The sequence below is a fragment of the Argiope bruennichi genome, chromosome 8 (genome assembly GCF_947563725.1).
Source record: "Argiope bruennichi chromosome 8, qqArgBrue1.1, whole genome shotgun sequence".
NCBI lineage: Eukaryota > Metazoa > Arthropoda > Arachnida > Araneae > Araneidae > Argiope > Argiope bruennichi.
Genome location: NC_079158.1, coordinates 132,781,817 through 132,808,886, shown reverse-complemented (window position 1 = coordinate 132,808,886; position 27,070 = coordinate 132,781,817). Strand labels below are relative to the sequence as shown.

At 33.6% G+C, this 27,070-nt stretch overlaps 1 protein-coding gene across 7 annotated transcripts in view; it reads right to left on the bottom strand.

The window, feature by feature from the left end:
• LOC129981777 (serine/threonine-protein phosphatase CPPED1-like) overlaps nt 1-27,070 on the bottom strand; it is a 143,130-nt gene that overhangs the window by 57,338 nt on the left and 58,722 nt on the right. For 3 of the 7 annotated variants that reach the window (XM_056092778.1, XM_056092777.1, XM_056092781.1), the window contains 2 exons: nt 24,389-24,474; nt 17,115-17,324 (listed from right to left, as the gene is read on the bottom strand). In XM_056092778.1, coding sequence (XP_055948753.1) covers nt 17,115-17,324; nt 24,389-24,449 — 271 coding nt within the window. In that variant the 5' untranslated portion in view covers nt 24,450-24,474. Of the gene's footprint in view, nt 1-17,114; nt 17,325-24,388; nt 24,475-25,569; nt 25,670-27,070 lie in introns of all 7 variants that reach the window. The other 4 variants (XM_056092780.1, XM_056092779.1, XM_056092782.1 and 1 more) reach the window with 2 other exon arrangements.

Genomic DNA, 27,070 nt, shown 5'->3' with positions numbered 1-27,070 from the left:
AATGCCTTCGAAGATCCCTCGGTCGTTCAGTACTAGATGAGGAAGTCTTAACTACGGTATTAGTGGGAATAGAAGGCACACTCAACAGTAGACCATTGATTTATGAGCGTGGTGAGAATGATACAGAGGAAGCTTTGACCCCAGCTCATTTCCTAACTGGTCGAAAGTCGACCACTGTCCCATCTGGATCTGAGTCTAGAAATAACAAGCTCACAAATATTTACAGGCAACAGCAAGACCTACTAGATACCTTTTAGAAAAGATGGTCCAAAGAATATCTTTTGGATGGTTAAAGAATATATTCTTATTTCATCCAGTACGGAATGTAAAGCAATCATCACGAGTACGAGTGGGAGACTTGGTCCTATTACAAGAAGATCTACGATCACGACAAATGTGGAAGGAAGCTCTCGTAGTGAAATTAATCGATGGCCGGGACGGAAGAATTCGAACCTGCATCTTTCGTGACAAAGTGAAGGAGATTACCCGTCCAATTCAACTGGTCATACCTCTGGAGGTTGACCATGGTGAGGACGATGTTGCAGCAAGCAAGCAAGCAAACAATTCTGTATAATTACTTTTAGCTTAAGTGGCATCACCTTTTATTGTTATTATTCCATAAAATTACATATATGTTTGTACGTCTACTTATTGTGAAGAATAAATATATATTATACCAACTCCGTCGTCCTCTTATAATTATTATTATTATTGCAGTTATTGCGTCGTTATTTATTGTCGCATCTTCACAAAAATTGGTATCTGTGGAAATAACTCGAGAGAAGATTTATTCTAATCTTCAAACTGATTAATTGGGCAAATTAACTAGTATCTGAAATTTTTCTATTCCAAAATTTTGCAATAATGCAATCTAGCAGGCCATTTATCTATCGGTATCAAATTTCGTTTCGAAATAGGTTTGTGATGAGAACACTCACTTTGTTTGAGGAAATCTCTGGCCCCCCAAAAGACATCATTCTGGGGACTGTATATTAAGCAAATCTGAGCTTGTTAATAGCAAAACAAGGCTTTTCCTTCATTTTTATTCACCGAAATTTGGAAAAAAATAATCAAACACAGTTCAGATGTATCCTTAATATGAGCATAAATTTTCAAATCATAAATATTTATGATTTTTTATTTAAATATGGAGGCATTTCCATTACTTTTCAAATCATCATCCCAGACATCATTTTTACATCGAATGAAATAAATTATTTAAAGTTTTTTTTTAATCGCTGGTTGATGAGATTCGAATACCGTAAAGGCATATATTTTATGTCAATGAAATTATTGATGTGTATTAAAAAGAGAGAATTTTATTTTCAGGCAGAAACGATCGAAGAAATCGTATAGGAGATTTATAAAATTCATATGATTAATTTATGATAAAAATATTACTCATGCTTTTTATTTAGATTTCAGCAATATTTTTATTATTTCAATGCTTTAAGCAAATATAAGAAAAAAATCTTTAAATACTTAACATTTTAATAGTAAAATTTTAAATTGCGAAAATATTATGGAAGTTAAAGTTAATTAATGGGACGAAATTCAACTTATCTTGTCTCAGAACTGCATGAGGATAGTATTAATGATGATGAAGAAATATCCGATAAAACATTTTTTACTTATCCGCATATGAATTATGCAGCGCAAAGATCTAGAGTCTTCATATAAATTGGCCGTTAGCATCTGTATACGGGCACGTTAACAAAGACACGGAATGAGTTATAAGGATGATATAATCTCTGCATCAAAATGATTAAAATTTTGAACGAAATCCATATAAAAAAGTCTGTATATTAGCGAATAAACAGATACATGTTAAGATATCTTCCGAATGCGATGCGAACACGATAAATGAAAAACGTTTGATGGATGAAAACTTATACGAGCTTAACATCAGATTTTGAAATTAATTCCAATTTTATCAAAAGAGAGTGCCTCCCAGTTTGTTTATTAATAGGTACTGAAACGCGATTATTCACACACGTAAGACACTAGAAAGTTGAAATTCGGTTTACAGCTTTGAGATCGAAATTGCTTTTTTTTTAAATCGGATTTTTGATTCGTTCAGTCAAATAAATATAGAAAGAATTCTAGATAGTTTTCTATAAACAAAAACGCTTAATAGGAGCATCATTTCACAATACACAGTAAAATTATAGGATACCATGCTGTCTGTAAACTGCGAAATGAGATATACTAAAGGTACTCATTGAAATAAATGGGGGGAGGGGATATTAGTATTTAAAAGAGCTGCTTTAAAAATGACTGAGTGAAGGACTTTCTATTACGCAACAGCTAATGCAGTCATGACTAACAGATACAACAAACTGTATAGCATTTTATTATGTAATTATTTTTCGAACTAGAGGTTTGAAATTGTGCTTTTATATAAACGCAACTGAAAAGAGGAGAAACCTTGTAACTCTGGGGAAATCATTTTAAGAATATTCTGAAAATACATTACAACAAATCACATTTTATGAATGAGTGCACATTATTATGCTAACGAATACGTGAATAATACATGTTTATTATTTCTTTCATTTTAGTGTTAACTTACTAAATAGCAAGACATAATGCAGGTTTCCCTTTCATTTACTAACAATTGATAGCTGCTGATAATAGAGGCGGCGTTAGCAGAGGGGACAATCCCTCCCTGTCGGCGACCGCCCTTCATCGGCGAGAGATTCAGAGTTCAGCCAGTCTTCTTCACTTCAGGACGGTTGTAGAAAAGCACACATTCTCGTACGTGACAGTTTAAAAACCACCTCAAAGTTAGTATGCTGTAAAAATGTGTAAATATCCAAGTAACGGTTGAGGCGGTTTGACTATATTTGGCAAAATATTCGATAGGGTGGGGGTCAATAAGATGCCGAATTTTACAGATAACTTTTGATCGGCCGATTATCAACGCAATGTGATGGATGTCGAAGAAGTTAAATCCGAAGATTTTCAGGCTTTTGATTGACATGTCGTTCAATGAGCTTATAATCTGCATTACTTTTCGCAATATATCCGACAAGATGAATTAGATATTGCATTCTACCGATAATGCCGACTTCTGGACTTCCGACTATGATATAAATGCAAAGGAAGTCCTCAGGTTTTCAGACATCTTATTCAAATATCGTTCATTTTGTTTATAATTTGCACTACCTTCTACAAGATAACCGATAAGGTGACAGGTGAATAAGATATTGCATTTTGCCAAAAATATTTTGATCGATCGAATAAGAAAATGCGATGTTGATGCCAACGATGTTAAGTATGCATATTTCCAGACATTTGATTTAAATGTCGTTTATTCAGCTTACAATTTGCACTATATTTAGCAGAATAATCAATAAGCTGGCATATAAATAAGACGTCGTTCGCAGTTTTGCCGACTAACCTTTGTCTTTCGTCTAAGATGTTATCATAGGTTATGAGAAAAGAATTGTTTTCATCGAGTATTTCGATTACCGGCAAGTAGAGTTATTAAGGAAATAAACTTTTACATTATACATGAATAGGGCGACAGAATTCTTATAGTTTTAAAATTAATCGTCCGTTTATTATCATAATTCTTATTTCTTCGGTAACGAATTGGTGAATTTATTTAATTTATTTCAATGTGAGAATACTCTAACTAAAATTTAGTTAGTGGTTAAACTAAATTTAATAAAACACTCTTTTTTCTCGACACTCTTGGGCAGCATGCATGCTAAGAAGAGTTACTTTGCTGTAGCCAAATTATGCGAATTCCTTATAAATCACTGGAATAAGTAAAGTATTTATTCAACAGTAAAATATCTGTTTTTTTTTTGTTTTTTTTGTAATATAAGTTACAGGCTGCAATTATTACAGTAAAGAAATATTGCTGACTTTAATTGACGACAATAAATAAATAAATATATATATATATATATATATGTGGTATGGTGAGCTGTTTAGCTACGCTAAAAGAGTGTATCCAAGCATGCTCTAAATTTATTAAATAAATTACTACCTAAATTCTTCAGATTTTGCATTCATTATTACAGCTATGCTATCGGGAAACGTATTTTTTAAATTTTCTTTTTCACTTTTTCTTCCAATTATTCTTCGCGGCGAAATTTATATCATTTCAGGTGCTTCTAAATTTTTAAATAGATTTTGGATAAAGATGTCTTGATAAAATGATGATTAAAATAGTTATTCATAGAATATTCATATATAACACACTAACCCCTTGGCATTGGAATTTACTTAACTTCCTAATTAGATGGCACATCTTGTTTGGGATAATTATTGTTATTTTAATCCCAAGAATAATATGAAAGCATTCGAGGTAATGATGCGGTTTCAAGTGATTTTTACAGTTCGAATTATTTAATGCTTTCACTTAGTTGCAAATTAAAAATTTAGTGATTCGATGCGGGATTCAGGCTCGTCATTGTGTACAAATGAGTTAAGAAAAACCAATGCATGCACCTGAGGGGATAAAATCTTATGGGAAAGCTTACAATAGCTTCGGGGGGGGAGGGAAGTACTTAATCGTAAGGACAAGTGTCTAAAAATGAAGATAGGTAGTTCAAATTCAAGATCTAATTTTTTTTTTTTTAAAAATAAAATGCATTGGTTTGCAACATAAACTTGAAAGTAAATACACGGGAAACCTAATGTTTAAGTAGTACATTTTTCATATCTTAGATAAAATAGTAAGTTCGTACATATATTTACAGAATATCTTCCCCAATCTTCTGAAAAAAAACAACAACAACTTTGTATCTTTTCATCATTCTATATTGTTCATGTCCGAACTATGGTAAATCTTTGTTTGCGCATGCGCGCTTATTTGCCTTATATTGGAAATACATCTGAATTCATGCTCGTTGCTACAATTCTTATAAAAATTATTTAGATAGAGGACTAAGTTAAAAAAAATCGATTTTTGACGAAAACACTTAATATTTTATTTATTATTCTGAATTTCTAAATACATTTTTATGAAACGTTTTTGAATTTAGTTTCTACATTCATCTATATTACAGCCTGAGTAAAAACTTAAAGGCCAGTAAAAATTTTTGAGAAAATGGTAACATATAAACTGAGGAATTAAAATACCATTTGATTGATAATTATTGAGCTTAAATAAAAGTAAAAAACGTAGAAAAATTAATTTGCAAATATTTTATTATTAGAAAATATTACAGAACACACAGATGAATATTTGAGCCTGAGTAAAAACTTTAAGGCCAACACAGAAAATAACATATAAGAAAAAAATTACAAATTCTTAGAAGGTTGTGTAGGAGCCATTTCTTCGAATATTTCAAATATTCTTGTTTTCATGGACGAAACGAGTTTTTGACAAAGGGTGGGGTCGGTTTTATACCATTCATCTTCGATAGTAGATTTCAGCTCTGTTGTTGATGTAAAGTGTCTCCCATTTGCATAAACTCTTCTTGCTAAGTCACCCCAAAGGTTCTCGATTGGGTTGAGGTCAGGTGATCTAGCTGGCCATTTCACAGTTTCAACATTGTTGACTTTAACCAATTTTTTGTGCTGTTACTCGAATGGATCGATGCATTGTCTTGCTAATATTTCCAATTTTCTCCAGCAAGACATTCAGCATTTGGCAAAAGATGATTTGTTAGGACATTTTGGTATCCTTGTGAATTCATTCTACCTGAAACGAATGCAATTGAGCCCACACCATTGTAAGCAAAACAGCCCCAAGTCATGACAGACCCTCCACCTAATTGGCGCTTGGAGAATATTTCTTTTTCATTTCTTATATCATGCCAGTAGAAATTCCACCCATCTGGTCCATCCAAATTCCATTTTTTTTTCGTCAGAAAAAATAATTTCTATCCATTGGTTGTCCCAGGTCATGACTTTCTGGCCAAAGTTCAAACGCTCTATTTTGTGTCTCTGCAGTAACTGAGGCTTAGTCAATTTTGCTGTATAAGTGAACCTTCCAGACCTTCTAATTGTGTTATAAATCGTTTTTTGACAAACTTTTAAACCTGTCGTCAGAATCAGTTTCCTGGTTGAGTACTTTCCAGTAGATGCAAGTTGGCAAACTCTTCTTTCATCACGCGAGGACAAAGCTTTAGGTCTTCCCCCAGTATTCTTTTTACCATAATTGTCTTTCAATTTTAAAAAATTGTTTACTACAGTCTTTGATCTTCCTATCTTTATCGCAATAGCACGACTACTCATTCCTGTTGAAGACAAAGCTTCGATATGTCCTCTTTCACGATCAGTTAACTTCTTACCCTTCGCCATCTTCACAAAGATCACCAATACTTCGAAGAAACGTATGACAAATATGAAAATTGCAGCGTTGTCACAAGCTAGTAGTTGCAATGGTAATTAGACGATTATATTATATTTATTTTTAAAAAATGACTGGGGGCCTTAAAGTTTTTACTCAGGCAGAAATACTAACTTTTTAAATAACCACATGTTTCTCATAATTATGTATTTACAAATTATGTTTATGGCATTTATTTCTTATCAATGAATTTAATAATTAATATTATTTGAATCCCTTTTATTTCATTTTACATTTTCTCAAAAATTTTTACTGGCCTTAAAGTTTTTACTCAGGCTGTACTACTTTAAATGTGAAAGTTTGGATGGATAGATGTTTGATAGTCACTCACGCCAGAACGGCTGAACGGAATTGAATGAAGTTTAGCACAGAGATAGATTATAGTCTGGAATAGGACATAGGCTACCATTTGTTCCGGTTAATTGAGTAGTTAATTCTTTATTAATTAAAAACTAACTTTCCCGCCAAAAATCTGAGGCCAAATCCCTCCAAAAATGAGTAAGGCTTCATTTTTTTCCCACACTAATGAGGTTAGGCTTAATATATTTTCGACCGATTATTTCAAAGGATTCTGCTTATTTTCTTGGTGTTTGATGCATTTAAAACTAAACATTGTTAATGAATCGACCTTTAGGATTCATTCTGAAGTACTTTTAAATTAAAATAAAACAGATTAAAGGAAATTAAAAATTTCTAATCTGCATTGCGTTACCCCAACTGGAGTAGAAAATTCAAGCATTTGCGTTATCCCAAATGGCGTTGAAAATTCACGCATGCGCAGTGTGTTCTGATTGTTGATAACTGTGTTTTTATTTTAATTAAAAGTTAAAAAAAATGATGTTTATTATACTGTTGTAGCTATCTCAATCTCGATCGATAAATAAAATAGACTTGACTTGATTTTAAAGAAATATGGACTCGCTGTTTTGTTTTATTTCAGGTTACAATGTAAATCAATTGTTTTTACGTTAGTTGTGTGTTTTTGTAACTAATTTGTATTTATGTTAATTATATATATTTTCGCATATGCTTATAGTTTTAAGTGCATCGGTTTTTAGGTTAGTTTTAATTTTTTTATTTTTTTATTATTTGATAGTTTTTCGAAATGGCCAGAAAACGCAAATCTAATCTTTTGAAGAGGAGTAATAAAGCTCGAGCTATGAAAGTAGCTAGAAGACCTGGTTGCAATTTTAGTGAGCACTTGCGAACTTCAAACCCCCTCCAGCTGTGGGATAAATACAAGGACGCTTTATCAAAAGATATCGTGCATAGGCTGGATGGCACTCACACTAACCTAATCATTAACGAAGCTTTGGTATTAATTGATGATAAAATGATTTCAAAATCGGGAAACTGTCTCACTGATTTTGGCCTACTCCCACCGCAGCGAAGAGGGAATTATCAAGCGAAGTTGTGAAGAAGCTAAACTACGACACCGCGGTTTTAGAAGAGCAGGTCAATGAAATCATGCCACCATTACTTTCTGAGCAGCGTCAAATCTACGAAACGATTCTGAACCGAGTATATAATGGAGAGGAGGGATTATTCTTTCTTGACGCACCAGAGGGTACGGGTAAGACGTTTGTGCTGAATCTCCTGCCAGCCCAACTCCGCAAGGACCGCAATATAGCTCTGGCTGTATCTTCCTCGGGCATTGCTGCAACTTTGCTTAACAGTGGCCATATTGAACATTCCGTTTTCAAATTGTAGCTTAATCTTGCAAGCGAACATACTCCAACATACAACATCACCAAAAACAACGACCGGGGAATCCTTTTGTAGCAGTACCAGTTAATAGTATGGGACGAGTGCACAATGTCGCACAAGCATGCATTAGAGGCGTTAAACAGCAGCTTGCAGGACATCCGCGACAATCAGGTATTGATGGGCGGCTTTGCCGTTTTGCTGGCAGGCGATTTTAGACAGACACTGCCGAATGTTGACCAGACCGTCAGTTCTCATACATACATATTAAAATTTCCACGCGAACGAGGTCGCGGGTAAAAGCTAGTTATATATATATATAGCTTCCACGATAAGAGCATGCATTTGTTCATTTGGCATGGCACGCCATTTTGACGCAATCTGCGTTTCTATCTATATACTACAATCTAGAATGAAATCTGACTATATTTTTTTCATAATTAGACCTCAGTAGTAGTAAATATCAAGAGTCTCATAAAAAAAAACTCAAATAATGAAAATCTTTTGATGGTCAGTAAAAGAAACTGAGAACATTTTTGTACAAATATCTTTGCAAATTTTTAACGATGGAAGAAAAGGCCAGTATTCGAATAGGAAAAAGCTAAATAATATTTAATTTCCTTTAATTAAATTAAAGGAATTCATTAATTAAAAATTAGTTATTATGAGTTATTTTGAAGCCAAATTAGAGAAACTGTGCATGCTCCCCCCCCCACCCTATCGGCAAACCTCTGGCTGGTAATGTATAAAAATTCAATTAAACATTCCTCAGTCAATCTATTCTTCAGTCAAATTTTGTAAAGTTTGGGGAGTGTAAAATATTAATTTTTTAAAAAAAATCAAAATATGTGTCAAATTAAAATTGTCTAATCTGAAAATAAATTTAATATTTAGCCGAGATTTTCTAATGGTTGTTAAATCTAGTATTTTCTGAAGATCATATCTATAGACAAATAAATACAATATAAGATATTTCAAAAAGCAGACGTTGTAAATCGACTTTGGAATTTTTAAAATTTTTGCCAAAATTTCTAAAACTATTTGGGGTATCTGCACAATTTTTTGGATTCCAACATTCTAATATGTCATATTTGCCCATATTACTTTATTATATTGCAATTAAATTACTTTTAGCATTTCGTGCTTAAAAATTCCAAAAAATATTATATTTGTGTTATCTATGGATTTATTTTGTGATTTTTATAAAACGAGATTATTTTCTTTCAGTGAATGATTTTTTAAGGAAATATGGAATAGTTTCTGAGGTACTGTCAAAAGCTCATAAGACTCATTTAACCAGCGAACCACAGAATTTATTTTCAAAAGTACCTCATGCGATCCTTAATCAAAATCAAGCGGTAACGCGTATTCGCAACGAACGCAATGCAAATAGTTATATAATAAAATTTGCAGAAAAATTGTAGTAACGCGAATAAGATTTCGTTTTTATTAGATAAATAATTAAAAAAAAATTTATTGAAAATTTTCAAAAAATACTGTTTATAAAACCTGGCAAAGAAGCAAATGTAAATATTAATGGTATAACTGGTCTTTTTTTTTTAATTTATAGGCATCAAGTTGTTTCCAGAAATCAGAAATTACTAATAGCCTTCATATTTCATGTATTTTACTCATTTTATTGCAATCGTTATCGGAGAATACCCGATATAAAAATAAAGAACAGGAAGATCCTAAAATACAAGTAAAGGATGTGGAATACCGATGCATTGCGAAAATAATCATCTTGTAAAAAGCAATAGATTGTACAAGGATAACTTCTATACCAAGCAATTTAACCTAATTGTTGTTGTTATTGTTTTATTTTAGCAGGTTTACGTGTTATTATAAAAAAAAAACCTATCACTACATATCATTTTTATGATAGCTTACTGAAAATTTTGAGATTTTATATCGAATGGTAGTTTTTTATTTCACATAACGTGTATACAAATCGACCACATCAAATAAAGATTTGAATTGATGTGTACATATATCGGACGCATTTAATTAGTTAAAAATGGAAGCGAAATTTTTCAAAACTCTTTTAACTCTAACATTTATCTTCAGAATTCCATAAAAATTATTGGAAGGTTAATTTCATTCCGATAAATCGATCGATTTCGATTAAACTAACTTATTCACTTTTGACAAATTATGACCTTGAGTCATTCAACATCAGTTTTGTGAAGATGTGATAATAAATGACAAAGTAACAAAGGTGTACCAGTTTTTTTCCTTCCCTGTTTACGATTGTATTACTTACACCAGCAAGTTGTAGGCAAAATGTCAATGCTTGTAATATTGGCAATTTGGCAAAAGGAATATCCATCTTGTTCAGATTTTTTTTTAGTATGATGAGGTGCTAATCATATACAACAGTCCAGTCGACTGTATCTTCATAACTTTATGTAACTGGTATCTAGGTGCTTAGTTTCTCTTTCAACACCTCTAATCTTTTTTTTTCCCTTATACTATATGTCGATGAATCTAGAGGAATTCGGTTTCTCTAATAGTATAAACGAGAGTCAACTATTTTTTCATTAACTTCCATTCTCCGGTCAATGGTATGCCATTATCACGTTTGATTGCATTTGGTGAAATATGTAAAAAAATAAGAAAAAGAGAAAAGAAAACCCGATGTGAATGTAAGCTGAGAAGAGTAGCTCTCACTTGGCCTCCTAATTTATTAAAACATTCTTATCTCCTCTCGATGTTTCTCTTCTAATTGCTTTAAGGTATTGTACAATGCGATAGCGAACCTCTCACCTTCTCATTTTAATGGTGATTTAAGTAGAAATAGGGTTATTGAAGATGACACCTTACATATAATCAATGTGGCTTAGCAAATGTGCTATCCGCTTTTCCTCCCAAGAAATCTTGAAGTTGTGTCAGAAAAACCAATCATATCAAAGAGCACATTAATTTTTGATTCGATCAGAGTATTAGAAACCTGCAAAATTAACTTTGACGGTACTAACTTTTTTGGGCATGAGAACAATTATAGTGTCCGGAGAAACGGTTCTAAGTAAGACGGAAAAAACATCTTCGCCAGCGACATTTTGCATGTCGTTCTTTTCATACGTTTCTACTGCGGCGCGAACATCCATATGATGTACACATGTGCTCTCCAGATAACACGCAAGTTATAAAATGACGCGCTTTTCACTGGCGAGATTACTCGCTAATTTCCCTTAAGTCTACTAGTTACCTATTAAAAATCATTTCTCTTGAAGCAAGGTGCATCAAGTACCTTTGTAATTTTGCATAGGTGAGATTACAAATAATAATAATAATAATACCTTTTAATTTGAAATTAAAAAATTTGTAATGGCCTCTTTTGATAGGCAATTACAAAATTTTGAAAAACTCTTATTTAGATCACATTATAGGACGGATGACAGCATCTTCATCAAGATTATAATAATGATAAACAAATTATTAATGCTAATATGGTGAATATTATGTTATTCTAACACTTGAAAACATATTGGCTTCAAGAACAGTTTCTTGCATTCCACTGGATGATAGAAATGCCTTCTAGCATTTCTTTTACCATCTCAGAATTTATATAAAATAACAGCTTCAGTACGAATCGAATCCAATTTCACTTTTGATTATGCTGGAATTTAATAAATATACTGTTATGGAACTTCCACCTGTAATACTAAATCCGTAAATTCACCGGGTTCGCTTGCAGTGTGTGTATGGTGTGAAAACAATCATCAGGCCTCAATAGAAAAAAACAACGACATTTATTTAACATAATGACACTAATACAAAGACGCCAAATATGTACAGCCGAGACGAACACACAGCACCACACTACAACAATAATAGCCCACAAGTAGTAATAGACCACAGCACACAAAGCGGCCAGACAGAATTCGGCAGGAGAGGGGATCCTTGGAGCTTCGCTCTACGGTCTCTCCAAAGGCTGAAATTCTTCACTGTCTCTTCGCTTTAGCTGTATCCAACTGCTGACTCACTACTACACGACACGACGCTGCTTCTACAATAGACAACAGAACTCGGCACACAACAGTTCAGCACTCGCTTGAGTTCCACACAACGCTGGACTATTCCGCCTTTGCTTCGTTATCCTCTGGACGACTCGTTAGTTGTTTACGACTCCGACTACGATTCCTTGCAGCTTGAGATTACCGTCCTTTTATAATTCTCAGAAGGCGGGCCGAGAACCTTCTGGGCCAATCAGGCCTTTTTCTTATTGGATGGATCGTCAAAATCTCGAAGCTTCCAGCAATATCTATTTTGTCGCCAAAGTCGCCAACTTCATCACGAAGTCTCCAAATGGTCGCCAAGTTTGTCGTCAAGCTCTGAGATTACTGGCTCGGCACCCGAGCAGCATACAATATAGATGATTGTAAATCGGTCTTTCCGGTGATAGAACTAACCGTGCTTGGAAGCAGCATTACAAGTTTGTAACATTTCTCCCCTCTTCAAGGACTGATGCCCCGACAGTCCCACTACAATCCAACAGCTGGCTTAGGTCACCGATGGATGTGAAAAAAATTTTTTTATCCGGCGTTGGACGACTTCCGCCCTTTTAGTGATGACATAATTTACTAAATTGACGGCAGCTAAAGATACGTTCGAACTTTCTCATTGCTCTTGATTTAGACCTCTTCGTCGTTTCGGATTGTACATCCAGATTTGATTCCTTTCTTTAAAATGCAAGATGTCCCCTGGAGCCCGTTTTTGTCTTGTAACAGGACTATCCGAAACAAATTCTAGCCAGGTTGGTCACTTTGAACTTCCTCCATCGAACCAACCGAATATCAGGATGGTATAACAGTGCCCTCCAGAGTCCACTTGAAAGCCAGGGTTTCATCGTCGTCGCCAAAACCTTCACGGAAATATTTCCACCTATTCCCGGCTCAGCCTCGACACTCGAGAATTGTCCGCAACTCTCCACTCAGTATCTTTTGAAGAAGACATCTGCATTTACGGGAAGGAATCCTCTGCGACGACGTAATTTGTCTGGATATATGAGATTCCTCGGCTTCCATTGGCATGACACTGCTAGGAAAATCCACAGCAAAGCCGAATACTTGGAGGAAATCGAGGCCGTGACTACAGGGATGAACAATTCCAACCACGAAGTCTTCACCCGTAGAACTCTGCAAGGATCTACTAGGAGGTTTACAAAGAGATTATCTCGTTAACCTTAGGGATAATTCATTCCAAACAGGATCACATTAACTATGTATTTATAGGCATCGAGCACGGGTCGTCACTAACAGACCGGTACAAAGGGAGTTCATTTTCTCCATCCCCAAGCTCCTGCACTTCCGATTTCCCTCTAGGGGACTCATTCGGAGAAGACTGTTTCAACCCTGTAATTATTTAACGATCTCACTGGTCGTGCCTCTCCTTATTAAACTTCAGATCATCCTCAAAATCACTAAGCTCGTTTTCGCTGACATCGGTCTCCATTCGATCTTCGGCCTTTTCTTCTTCCATTTGGCTGTCGCCAACTCCTTCAATTTCTTCTGTGACATCTTGGACATCTTCTTCCACTTTTTGGACATCTCTCACTCTTCAGACACAACTGTCGTTAATATGATCTTTAAATTCATCGCATTTTCTTTCGACAAATGCATTAAACTCTTGCATATCTTCTCTCTAAGCTCAAATATCTTCCCGCATCTTCTCTTGTGCAGTTTCAATCACTTCCTATGCAGTTCGATTCTCTTCACGCGTTTTCTCTTGTGTAGTCTCAATTCTTTCCTGCATTTTCTTTAATTTAGCAAATAAAACATTCATATAGACGTTTTCAGCCATTTTTGCTTGGGATCTCGTCAGCACCATACACTGTTAACCACAACTCCACTCCTGACACCAAATGTTATGGGACTTTCACCTGCACTACTAAGTCCGTAAATTCTTGTAGTGCGTGTATGGTGTGAAAACAATCAGTAGGCCTCAGTATAAAGCAACAATGACGTTTATTTAACACGATGACACTAATACAAAGACGACAAATATGTACAGCCGAGACGAACACACAGTACCCCACTACAACCATAATAGCGCACAAGTAGTAATTGACCACAGTATACAAAGCGGCCAGACAGAATTCAGCATGCTGAGGGGATCCTCGGAGCTTCGCTCTACGATCTCTCCAACGGCTGAAATTCTCCACTGTCTCTTCGCTTTAGCTGTATTCACCTGCTGATTCACTATTACACGACACGACGCTGCTTCTATAATAGACAATAGGACTCGGCACACAGCAGTTCAGCACTCGCTTGAGTTCCACACAAAGCTGGACTATTCCGCCTTTGCTTCGTTATCCTCTGGACGACTCTTTACTTTTACGGCTCTGACTACGATTTCTTGCAGCTTGAGACTACCGTCCTTTTATAGTTTTTGGGAGGCTGGCCGAGAACCTTCTGAGCCAAGCAAGCGTATCTCAGTTCCTATTCGATGAATCATTAAAATTCTCGAAGTTTCCAGCAACATCTATTTTGCCGCCAAAGTTATCAAATTCGTCGCTAAGTATGCAAAAGGTCAGGAAGTTTGTCGCCAAGCTCTGGGATTACTATCTCGGCTCAAGAGCAGCATCCAATACAGATGATTATAAATGGATATTTCCGGTGAAAGAACTAACCGTGCTTGGAAGCAGCATTACAGGTTTGTAACAATACTTTATTATATCTCATCTTTCTTTAAAATCAAAAACATTATGCTATCAATTGATAGTTTTGGATCTTCATCCAAAATATTATAAAAGTTTTTTTTCTTTGTCTTTTACATAAACCCGCCTTTCTTGAGAAAATGTGTGTGTTGGCGTTGTAAGAATTGGTCAAATGACCAATTCTTACAAAATTTGACACAGATGTACTTTAAAAAATGAGAACATATATCTCAAAATTTATCGAAAATTTTAATTAATTTTTTTAATTAATTGAAAACTGGGCCAAAATTTGCCAGTTTTCTTTTTGCTCTAATTTCTAAAAACATTCTCCTATAAAAATGATTTAACTTTAAAAAAATACTTGTTGATGATGCCAATTAAATTGAAGAAAATGTTTTGAATCTAAAATTGAAATATATTTAACTTTTAAGTATACTTCACAATAATATATTTTATACTTTTAAATATATTACACAACAATATTTTCCTTGTTTTTAATAAAACCTAAATCGTTTTTAGTGTTTATCAAATATTTATGATTTTCTTCATTTTTCACAGTTTTCTTTCATTTATAAAAGCTAAAAAAGAAGGATTCTATATAATATATTTGTAGTTCGCATGAAGAATAAGAGAAAGAAGTTACAACGGTGTGAAATTTAGATGAATCGAACAGTCACGTTTTAAATGATCCCATGATATCATGTGAGTCGATTCTATTAGATTAGTTCATATGTATAATGTGCGGATGTGAAGTTAATAAAATGATGTGGTTTTAATGTTTAGCACAGTTTATTGTTTAAAAATATGAGTTTCTGGTGGAATATATACGAAAATTAAATTATGAATACCAGATTTAATTGAGAGTAAGCACAACCAGCATTTCCAGCGATACAGCTGGTTGCCAAAGGTGGCTAGCATTAAATAAAGTCAGGACTATTAACGCAAGTGCGAATGTGAACAGGCTTGTAAATCTTGAGGAGAATATACAGTGCACAATATTCTCTAGTAAAGCTGTATCAACTTCAATGTCTTTTTCAAACATTACGGTTGAAGCAAGTTATTGGCTATTTTAAACGAAATTTCAACTGCCCATAAGTTTTGCCAGAATAAATTATAGTGTTAAGTTACTGACTCAGCCATAACTGGGAGATTTTCCATCATTGATTGAATCTATTTCACGAAAAATTATTTCTTTCGTTTTGTAATGATTTGGTCTTCTTTCATAAAATTAAATGACTGTGCAATAATGTAAAAATTGCAGAAACTGATAATCTGTATTTGAAATGCCTATTTAATCCATTATTACTAAAAATAGGTCTCAAGAAGGTATGATGTACCTGGAGTATATAAGGTACTTCACCCTGTGCTACTTCCCTTAATCTCTAATGCATTTCGGAAGATCCACTATTCTAAGATACAATAATAAATAGATACAATTTCGCTAATTGGTCTTCGAAAAATTTTACTTGCACTGCGCACGAAGTTCAGAATTACAATCGTCAGCATCGTATCAATATGCGTCAATGAAGAAGATACTATAGAATAAGAGCAGAAACATTATATTATTCTGCATTGTCTATAGTGAAAATTTATTGACTACAATATTTCTAAATAAAAAAATTACAGTGGAATATAGCCTAAACGTTTTCTCACATTTTCGATAAGCAAAAATTCTTTATTTGTGACTACATTCCAAATTTTTTATTTATAGATGGTTATGCACTGTTTGTTGTTTATAAAGGGCTTCGACAATCCTATTCCAAAATGAAAGACATGAGTATTTAAAAAAAACATAGGCTCATTCACATAAGCTTTTAAGAGTTAGTGGTAAAACAAAGCATAAAATAGAACAGTATTCCAAAAGTGTAACTACTTTTTTTTTACATTTAAGCTTGGAAATATAAAATACATTAGTGCAGGAAGACTATGCTATATATAAGCTTTTACTTAATGTAAAAATATACAGAAAATTTAATTACCTATTTTCTGTAAAATATTGAATTATAAATGTTTTATCAATGCAAAAAAATAATAATCAATACAAGGCACGTTACTAGAGTAAATATGAAGTAAATACAATCTCATAAACAGGAAAAATCATAAACATATTCTTAATTAATGCATTTTTCTGAAAGTTATAATTCCCAAAAGAAATACAGTTAAATGCTAAAACAGAATAAATATCTCGAGATAATTTTTTTTTTCATATTCATTACCAGATGGCACCTCTCATTTTAAATCAAAACTAATCCAATAATTTAGGACATAGAGATGCACAACTCAAAAACTCTAGTACCTCAGAAAGTGAAATACAGATAACAAATGCGATCTTTTCATGGATGAAGTAAAAGTATATAAAAGGAAACATAGTTCTAAATACATTCATACGTGAGTAGAAGATAAAATATATTCAGAGTAATATAAACAACAACACCATACCAGGAAAAGCGTCCACCAAATCCCCGCAAACGACGAAGAATCGAGGTCTCGGGCACATCGCGTTCACAGATGCAATGGCTCTTCTAGTGAGCTCCACTTCTTTATCCCATCCAGGGTTCGGCTTCTTCTCTATGTAATTCTCGATGAAGCCGAACTGCGTGTCAGCACCTTGGATGAAAGCGAACGGACCGCTCCAAGAGCTCTCCTCTTCTGAAATGAAGTGAGCAGTCAAAGTTCCAGCAAAATCCAACACTGCCGGCACTAAATTAAGCCGGTCTTTACATGAAAATTGCAAAGTTAACAATTATGGCCGACTCATTAGAACCCGCGCCAAAATACAGGGTGTCCATAAAAGAACTCTGGGGTTTTAAAGAATCATACCGAGCTAATGGTATAAGTTTGGTCAGATCAATTAATTTCAAAGAAATCAGTAGCTCGTCAAATTTTATTCACGGCAGTTTCAGTTTGTTTTTTCAACATTAGGTAGCGTCGTGCGTCATTAACTTTGAAGTAACGTAGTAGAGTGCTGTGCGTTGGCGACAAATGATTCGATGGCTTATAGAAACTGGATATGTTACCACTGTACAGTGGAACTTTAGGCACTAGTATGGTGATAATGCGGACAAAACCCTTCTTCAATGATTACGTGCGTTTAAAGAAACGGAAAGTGTATTAAAACGAAAGTCGTCTGGTAGGCCAAGGGTGCCTAAAGAGAATGTCAATAAAATCCGTACTCCATGCCAACAAGTCCGAAAAAATCGTTGTGACAATGCAGTCTTCAATTAGGCATACCGAAATCAATTGTTCATAAAGTGGTTCACAAAAGGCTTCGGGTAACATCGTATAAGGCACAACTTGTACACGAAATCAAACCAACAGACAAAAACAAGAGACTAGAGTTTTCTGTTACTATGCTAGACATGATAGATACTAATAACAATTTTAGTGTGAACCGACACAATTGTAGAATTTGGGGTTCACAGCTGCCTCATGAGCTGCTTCGTGAAACATCAACGTGACTTACCGAAAGTGAATATTTTGTGCGGCCTTATGTATAATTAAGTTATAGGCCTCTTCATTTTTGCAGAAAATTCCATAAATGGTGATGCTTAATGTGAAATGTTAAAGGAGTATGATTTCCACCAGTTGGTTGAAATTGAAACGGAGGAGGATCCCACCTATTTTCAGCAAGATGGAGCACCACCTCATTTCAGTTTGAGTGTATGGGAAACATTGGATACTCGATTCGGGAGTGCGGATTGGAAGGGTAGGGCGTATTTCTTGGCTTCCAAGGAGACTGTATTAGATATTTTCTTCTGGTATGATACCCAGAATCTCGTTTAAGCTGAGAACATTCAGAGTGTAAACCATCTCCGCGAAAAACAATCACTTGTATGGCAAAATCATTCCAGACATGCTGACCAGAACATGGGAAGAATACTGTTGGATGTGTGCCGTGCCACAAACGGGACCCATATTGAAATCTACTAAATGGAGATAAGTCAACATTTAAGTACATATACTTAACATTGAGGCAATTTTATGATTGATTTGAAAAAAATTTGCATCAAAACCCCGAATTTCTTTTATGGACGCTCTGTGGCTGGACGACGTAATTACAATGGGGTAGACAGAGCCCGTGACCTTAGCGATGATTCCAGAGGGTGCAAAACTGAGAGTAACTTTTCTTTCTTTTATTTTTTTAAATAAAATCACTTTTGAAATTTTATCTTCATGCCTGTGAAAGCCACAAATAGGAAACACAATAAGCAAGATGGATAAAATTTGACCATCAAAATTGCAATTTTTGTGACCATAAAACAAAAATTGCAATTTCCTGTCACATTTCGGACTAAATACATCCGCAGGAATGCATGTGTCATCACAACAAAACAGAAATACACAGAATTAGAAAAGTTAAATTTAGCTTATGGTTTTATCGTCGAAAACAAATTTGCATCAAATTTTGTATTTAAACAATCGAAAATTTACTGTTACCGATTTGTCTGCTAGTGGGTAAATGAAGAATAACTAATAAATGTAACAATCTAGATAAACGAAATTCGAAAAAGGTCCAGGTCACAAAAATTGTAATTTCGAATTTAACTGCGGTTCTAATGGAAAAAAAAGAATGTCCAATTTGCATACTTAGTTTTCTTTATTGTATTTCAAAGCACGAAACGCACAGCATTATGTTAATAAATGAGAGTCTACATGACACACTCCCGTTGAGTTTTTTTCTTGTTTAAAATATGCTTTTATTCCTAAAAACTTGAAAGGACGTTTTATTAATAATTTTTCTACTTACGCCTCACTATTTCTACGGTTGTGTGTCACTTGCGCTCATTGGCATTTGCTCTCACTCATTAAATAGTGTCATTTGCACTCAAGCATTAAATTGGCTGCCATATTATAAAGTTTATCTTTATATATAAGTTTTATAAGTTTTGGCGCATTGACAACGAACGACACATGATAAATAATTAATGTTAGTGTGAGAATGACATTCCATGTCTTTGATAACGGAATGGTGCTTAAACGGATAAACGCTACTTACTATAATACACTGAAGTGCCAGAAAAACTGGCGCACCAATCTAATGTCGTGTAGAACCCCCACGAGCAAGCAGAAATGCCCCAACATGGCATGGTATGGATTCAACTAATTTGTAAAGATATTCTGCAGACAGTCCACACCATGATTCGTGCAGGGCAGTCCACAAAGCCATGGGAGTGCGAGGTGGTGGAGATCTGCTAAGGACAGCACGTCCCAGATATGTTCGATAATGTTCATGTCAGGGGAATTAGGTGGCCAAGAAAGGGAACGAAGTTCAGAAGAGTGCTCCTCAAGTCACTCGGTAGCTACTGTAGAATTGAGGGGTGGTGCATTACCTTGTTGGAATAGTTCACGTTCGTCGGAATGTACACAAGACATAAATGGATGCAGGTAGTCAGAAAGGATATTAACATATCGCTGACCTATCTTGGTCGAGTCTAGACGTATCAACGATCCCATTTCATGCCAACTGCACACGCCTCATACCATTATAGAACCTCAACCAGCTTGAACAGTTCTTTGTAGGCAACAGGGATTCATGGATTCATGGGGTTTCCTACATACCCATACAGGGCCATCTGCCCAATACAATTGAAAACGTGAGTCATCAGACCAGACAACGTTTTTCCAATCATTAAGAGACCAATGACGGTGTTGGCGAGCCCAGGCAAGGCGCAGAGCTTTTTGCCGCTGAATCAACAATGGTACACGAGATGGTCTGCGGCTGCGAAAGCCCATATCAATCAGGGTACGTTGCCCAATGCGTACTGACGTCTGTCTCGTGTAACGATTCTTTTCAGCTGTCGACGATCCCAAGTCAAGGTCTTTCTGTCAAGGTCTTTTTCCTGCCGCACCGCTGTCGAAGATTTGAAGTTTTACCCGAAACTAATATTCGCGGCACACCCTTGAAATGGTCATCGCTACTTCGGAAATGCTGTGCCCCTTCTCTCTTGCGCCGACGAATAGTCCACGTTGAAAATCACTTAAATCTTGATTACCTGATAATTAAATCTTTATAACAGCAAGAATAGATTTAATATAACAGCAAGAGTTGATTTAATAACCTCCTCAGACACCTGTTATCTTATATAAGCACTGTCAACCGCATCGCGTTACGCTGATTAGTTGAACACCTCGATTATTTGCATACAACCTGCTATACCAGGTACTATGTACTACTTTCTATACTCCTACTACTTTTGCTATTCTGCTTTCTGGTTCTTCAATGTAATTGCTCTTTTGAAACGGATAATATCGCGTTATATGAGAGTGATGAAATAATGAAAAAAATGAGAAAAATTTGCTTCTAAAAGTTTATTATGAACGAATATACCTATATCTTTGTCGTACCGAATGCATTTATAAAAATTATAATTTTAGTATGTATAATACTAATTTAATTTAATAAACTGAAGTATAATTTTCAAATTTAATCTCTACGTCTTGCAAATTTAATTTTTATAGCTTGTTTAATTTATTGAATGGAATGAACAAAATATACAAAAACTGTTTTAAATTCAAATGGATACCAATGATATTTAGCTCTTTCACTTATTCTCAAAAATTTTCAACAGTGCAGCTTTTCTAGAGTGCATTGCATACCTAATATGTGGAAAACTATGAAATTTATATCAGTTGTTAAAGTTAAAGGACAAAAACTAAGACTTACGCTTTTGCATCATACGTAAGGAACAAACGAATAAATTTTAAAAAGTGATACCGTTCTTAAAATATAAAACTTGAATTCAAACTTAATATGAATATGAAAACCAAAGAATGTTTTGCTCTATTGAGCTGAAAGAAACTGGCGATGTGATTTGACCATTTTCTTTCATTAAACTGATTACATAATTTTAATCAGTTGTGTTTCATTCTACTTAAAAATGTATTTTTCAAAAAGTTTATTCAATTTTTAAAAATAAACTATAAAAAAAATTATGCAACCACTTTATTACTAAAGTTATAATTATTATTCTACTTTATTACACATTATTGTTCTATTCATTGCAAAATGCTTAGGTGATTTAAATATGGAAAACTTCTCTTATGTTTGCTCTTTTAAAAATATACTTTTTAAATCAGGCACTTCTAAAACAACAAACTACTTTTCTTTTGAAAGTATCCAGAACATTCTTAAAGTACAAAATTGTTAAGGAATACTCTTATCGAATTACTCTTTATCGAATGATCATTGTGTGGAATGCGTTAGTCATTCTAATTACTGAAAATTTAATTAGATATTTTTTTAATTTATATGTTTGTTTCAATGAAACCAGGATTTAAAGCCTGAACAAATGACCTGACATATCTCAAATTCAGTATTCTATTTAAAATTCAGTATTGTATCTAACACATATTCAAATTTCATACTTGAGAATGTCCTCTTTATATCTCTATTTTCTTTCATTCTTTGCTATTTTTTTTCATGAAATGTGCATTATGTATCGAAATAATAAGTTATTTTTTGGCGTAACAGAGCTATTGAATACGTGATTAGAATTTATAAGATTTATAGTATTTGTTTAAAATATATTCTTCTTAAAAATATGATAAAATAGACAGTAGGGTTTCATTGTTTCATTTATTTATTTTTTGTCAAAGTAATACATTATTTGATAAAATGGACAGTAGGTTTCTTTGGTCAAAGTAATGCATTACTTAAAATATGCAGAATTTTAAAAATCTATTATTTAGTTACTACAAATAGATATAACATGAATCATACATGATTCTTCATAATGTAAGGAATTATATTTTGAAAAAAATAAATAATTGAGTTTATTTTGCCTCTAACTATCATTGCTGCTATTTATTTAAATATCAAAATATAATTAACTTCCTAAATCACTGAGGTCCTCTCTCTCTCTCTCTCTCTTTTAAAGTAATGAAAAAAAGAAATTCAGTTATGCATATTTTTTTAAAAATCCAATTCCTTTTGCATTATCAGTTTTATTTAGATAAGTATTAAAGCAGTTTTACTCTGCTAAAACGATGTATTGAAAGCTATTGGGATTAACATTTTGGTGCTTTTCTATTTATCAAAATTATAAGTATTTGTTATTCTAAAATTTAATGTATCTAGAGTTTTTAGTGCCTATCTTTCAAAGATTATTTTAAAATCTTTTTGACTGCATTTCAATCAGAAAAGTAATTAAATTATTTTCTTCAATATTTCATGTAAGTTACAGCCTTACATGGTATAATATCTAAACAGACCAAGTAATACTGAAGGAAAGGTTATATTTCCGTAAACGAAAATACACTGATAAAAATTTTGGTAAAAATGTATTGATTTCAAAATTTTTACCATTACATTATAAAAAGAACTTTAGAACTAGAACTAGAATTTATAAAAAGATTTGCATTTCTAAAGCTTTTATTGAAAAAAAGCTTTAGAAAAATTCTAAAGGTACAAAAACATTTTTTAATATTCAGAGAGAATGTTTTTTAATTCACATTTCTTATACAATACCTGCAAAGATATAAATCAAATCTTCGCATGAAGTTCACGAATCTCACATTTTTACTTTCTCGTATACATTGTACAGAGAAAATAGAGTAATCTCCAAAAAATTCGAACTCAAGACTTTGGCGAATCTTCACGTTTTAGATCACCCTGAGTACGAAAAACACATTTTCAAAAATGTCTGTCTGTCTGTGATAAACATAACTCAAACACGCTTTGAGCTAGACGGTTGAAATTTGGTATAGTCAAATCAGCAGATCTCTATTAAATTTTGAGTAAAATCTAATCAGGCGAAGTCCATCTGTCTGAGTTTCCGAATATATGTTAACATGGTAATTGCAAAATGAGAGAGCTAGATAGATAATATTTGGTACACAGATCAAACATCTATAGTGCAGACATCAATCAAACTTTGAGCTACATCCAACTAAGAGTTGACTGTCTGTCGGTCTGTACTTTCAGAAACATGTAAACGAATTTAACTCAAAAACGCTGTGAATTAAATGTATCAAATTCGGTATATGATTTTGCGACTTCAAGCGTAGTTTTATGTCAAATTTTTGTTTCAGTCGGTTTGGAAGAACGTGTTTGAAACCAAAATTCGATTTTTGGATTATTTTGACAGCATACCAGGGATTAATCGCCAAGACATTCGCAGAGGATCACACGATAGATTCAAGAAAGTTGTTGAATTCACGCCAAAGGTTAATATCTCGTAACTATTGTACGGCAATGCAAAGGGCGAATTTATCCTAGAGTACGCGGGGAAATCGTAAGGGAGACCACTCCCGCCGGTTGAGTCTAAAGTTCTTTATCATCATATAACAATAATCGGAAGATTTTTTGCAAAGAAAGAGCTCTTCGAAAGTAACAGTTTCTCTTCTACAATCTAACGTCTGATTTATCAATATGCGATTTTGTACGGGGTCACTTGGAAGTCTTTTGATTGACCTTTAAAACAACTGAACTATTACTTCTCAGAGGAAATGCATGCAATCTCAGGGGATTTGCAGCGGAAAATCAGATTAACAGCGTCATTTTCAAAAAATAACTAAATGCTTTCATATGTTTATAACAATTGTTTACTTAGGTATTATATAGTTTTCAATTCAAGAATTTTATTTTCACATCATTATCTAAGTGTATCTCATCCATATCTTGGGGAATTTTAATTTCAAAATTTTTGATATTTAACAAATGAAAGACCTGCGACTATTCATGCGAAATAACATTCATAAAGAGATAAAATTACCAATCTTAAATCCAGGAAACGTATGGTTTTTTGCTTTCAAAATCAAATTCTCTTCTGCCATATCCTAGGTTGGAAATGTATGCCGCCTGAAACCAAAAATTTCAATTAATAAATTTTCTGATCGAAAATAATAACACAGTCTTTAAATACGAATTTTACTGCATACATTCACAGTAATCTCATATATGTAAAAGTAAATATGATTAAAAAAATGAAGAACACAATTGTAATGTATTTGCTTTTAGAGAAACGCTATCATTGGAGGATTTCATGATCATGAGTAACTTGTTGCCATTTCCATTGCCGAGAAAAATACAAAACTAAAGGCACAAAAAGGAGATAAAAAATACTTAACACCGAGGTGGACTCCATTCTGACACATTACAAGTGGTTCTGACACATTACAAGAAAGCAGAAATATTGACCACTTAAAACCATAAAATGAAGGTGTTCCCTCAAACACTCAAGACGGAATGAGGTCACACCTTATGACATCATTTCTATGTCGCTTTTTCTAAATCTCGGGCTGCAGCTGTGTTTTTAAAACCGCTGCCTATGATGTGTTTAATGAACAATTTTATACAAAAAGCATATTTTCGGTCTGTGTTACCTACAGCAATAAACATTAACAACAAAACTTTACTTTGAGGATGATTTAATGTGTTTTCCGAAGGATTCCGTCACCGGATGTCGCTGATCATAACTCGGTCAAAGAACATATATTCTACTCTATTTGCTATGGTAGGAAGGGAACAAAGATTCTGAAGGTATTTTCTAACAGCGTCAAAATGAAAGCCCTTCGAGTATTTTGTCATCTTGAATGGATCCTCCTTGAATGAGCAACGCAGCAAATTTAATGTTTAAAGGAAATATTATCAGGATGTTTGACAATAAACAGGAAATCAAACCAGTCTAATTAGAAATTTTTTTTAAAAAAGAAAAATGTCATTTTTAATTTTGATTAATGGTGCACTGCAAAAGTGGGAGATGTGAATAATCTGGAGTAAACTGGATCCAAAAAACTCCGAAACATTATTTCATTCTCCTAATTTTTTTTTTCTTCTTTTGCATAAATTTCGTAGAATAAGGAATCATTAAAATATGTGAAATTAAAAAGCGTTTAAATCATCAAAAATCCATAGCATTTAAAGAGGATTAAAGAATTTAATATATTTTCTTACGTGCAATATGAAATTTAATATATTTTATGACGTCTTCTTAATTCTTCTGCCCGAAAGTTTAAGGAATTCTTCAAAGGTGTGATACACATTTGAATGGTTTCTAAAAATAATATGAAAAAATGAAACAATTGTAGCCAATTAAGAATGATGCTATAGAAAATGAGCTTAATACTGAACACAACATTTTTAAGGGAATTACAAACTGTTTTACTGCTAAAATTTTTAAAATTTATTTTCATTTCTTCATTTTTTAAAAATTTTATTATTGAATTCTACTGATAATGAGGTTGATGCACCCATTAAGAAATATCTATTGATACACCTTAATGGATTTCTAAACATTTATGCTCATTAACAGCATTGAAATAAGGAAAAACCATGCGCTATCAACTTAATCCAGATGTGAGTCTTTCTTCGTTATTTAGCTATAACTTTAAAAAGCAAAAGGATGATTGAATATAATTTAATACATTACTTTTATTATTAAATTATTTTTTAAAATTATATATAGCTTTATGGTATTTCTGAGTTCTATTGCTGTTATGTGCCATCAGATCATCTCTAGAATGAATTTTTTACAAATAGTTTTCACAATTATAATACTCTCTCTGTATGTATATATATATATATGCTATCCATAAATAAAGGACCATGTTTTAAAGTTGTCTACAGACGAACTTACTGTTCAGAAAGTTTTCAAATTTTGTATCTTACATAATAAAAGATGCGGATTTGTTTGAGTGAATAAAAAATTTAGTTCAAAATTTTGCTGTCAGGGGACATTTTCTTTTATTAATTATATATTAAGTATTATATTTATAATAGTTTACAAATGTTATTACCACAAAGCTTGTTGAATATGAGGCAATCATTTTCAACTAACCTCTGGAACCGTAAGATAGCATGTTCCATATTTGACCGCAGTGCGCTCTAGGAAATATTAAGCGCATTTCATGGATATTTTTAAAATCAGGTAAATTCTTAGATTATCGTGACTTGTCAGGCGTTTCAAATGCCACCTAACCAAAACGTTGTATGTATAGGAATCCTCGCTTCGGGAAAGCCACGGATCACAAAAAGTTTTGGCTGATGACACGTTTTTCTGTGAAGCATTTTTTGAGGTCGTTCCTTAACACAAGATAATGTGTAAAGAAGTTCCATTTTGCATAAAAATTGTGTGCGAAAGGTACTGACGTGCGTGCCTGTCTGGAACAATATGATTCTGTAACAACGATGTATATCGCTTCCGGTGAACGAGCATGTTACTGGACTTCCAGCACTTAATTCCTCGAAGAAATGCGGGTCGAGCAAAAACTGAGCATGGATTTTCTGGTTCTCAATAACAGCAGTTGCAAGTATTCATCCAAACAGCAAAATAAAAGTGCATCTCGTCTGTCCAGAGGATATTCTAAGACCATTCTCAATCAACCTAAAGCGAGCAAGAAGACGATTGCGCGGAAGCAAACTCTGCGCAAGATGAAGCTTGCGCTGATAATACATG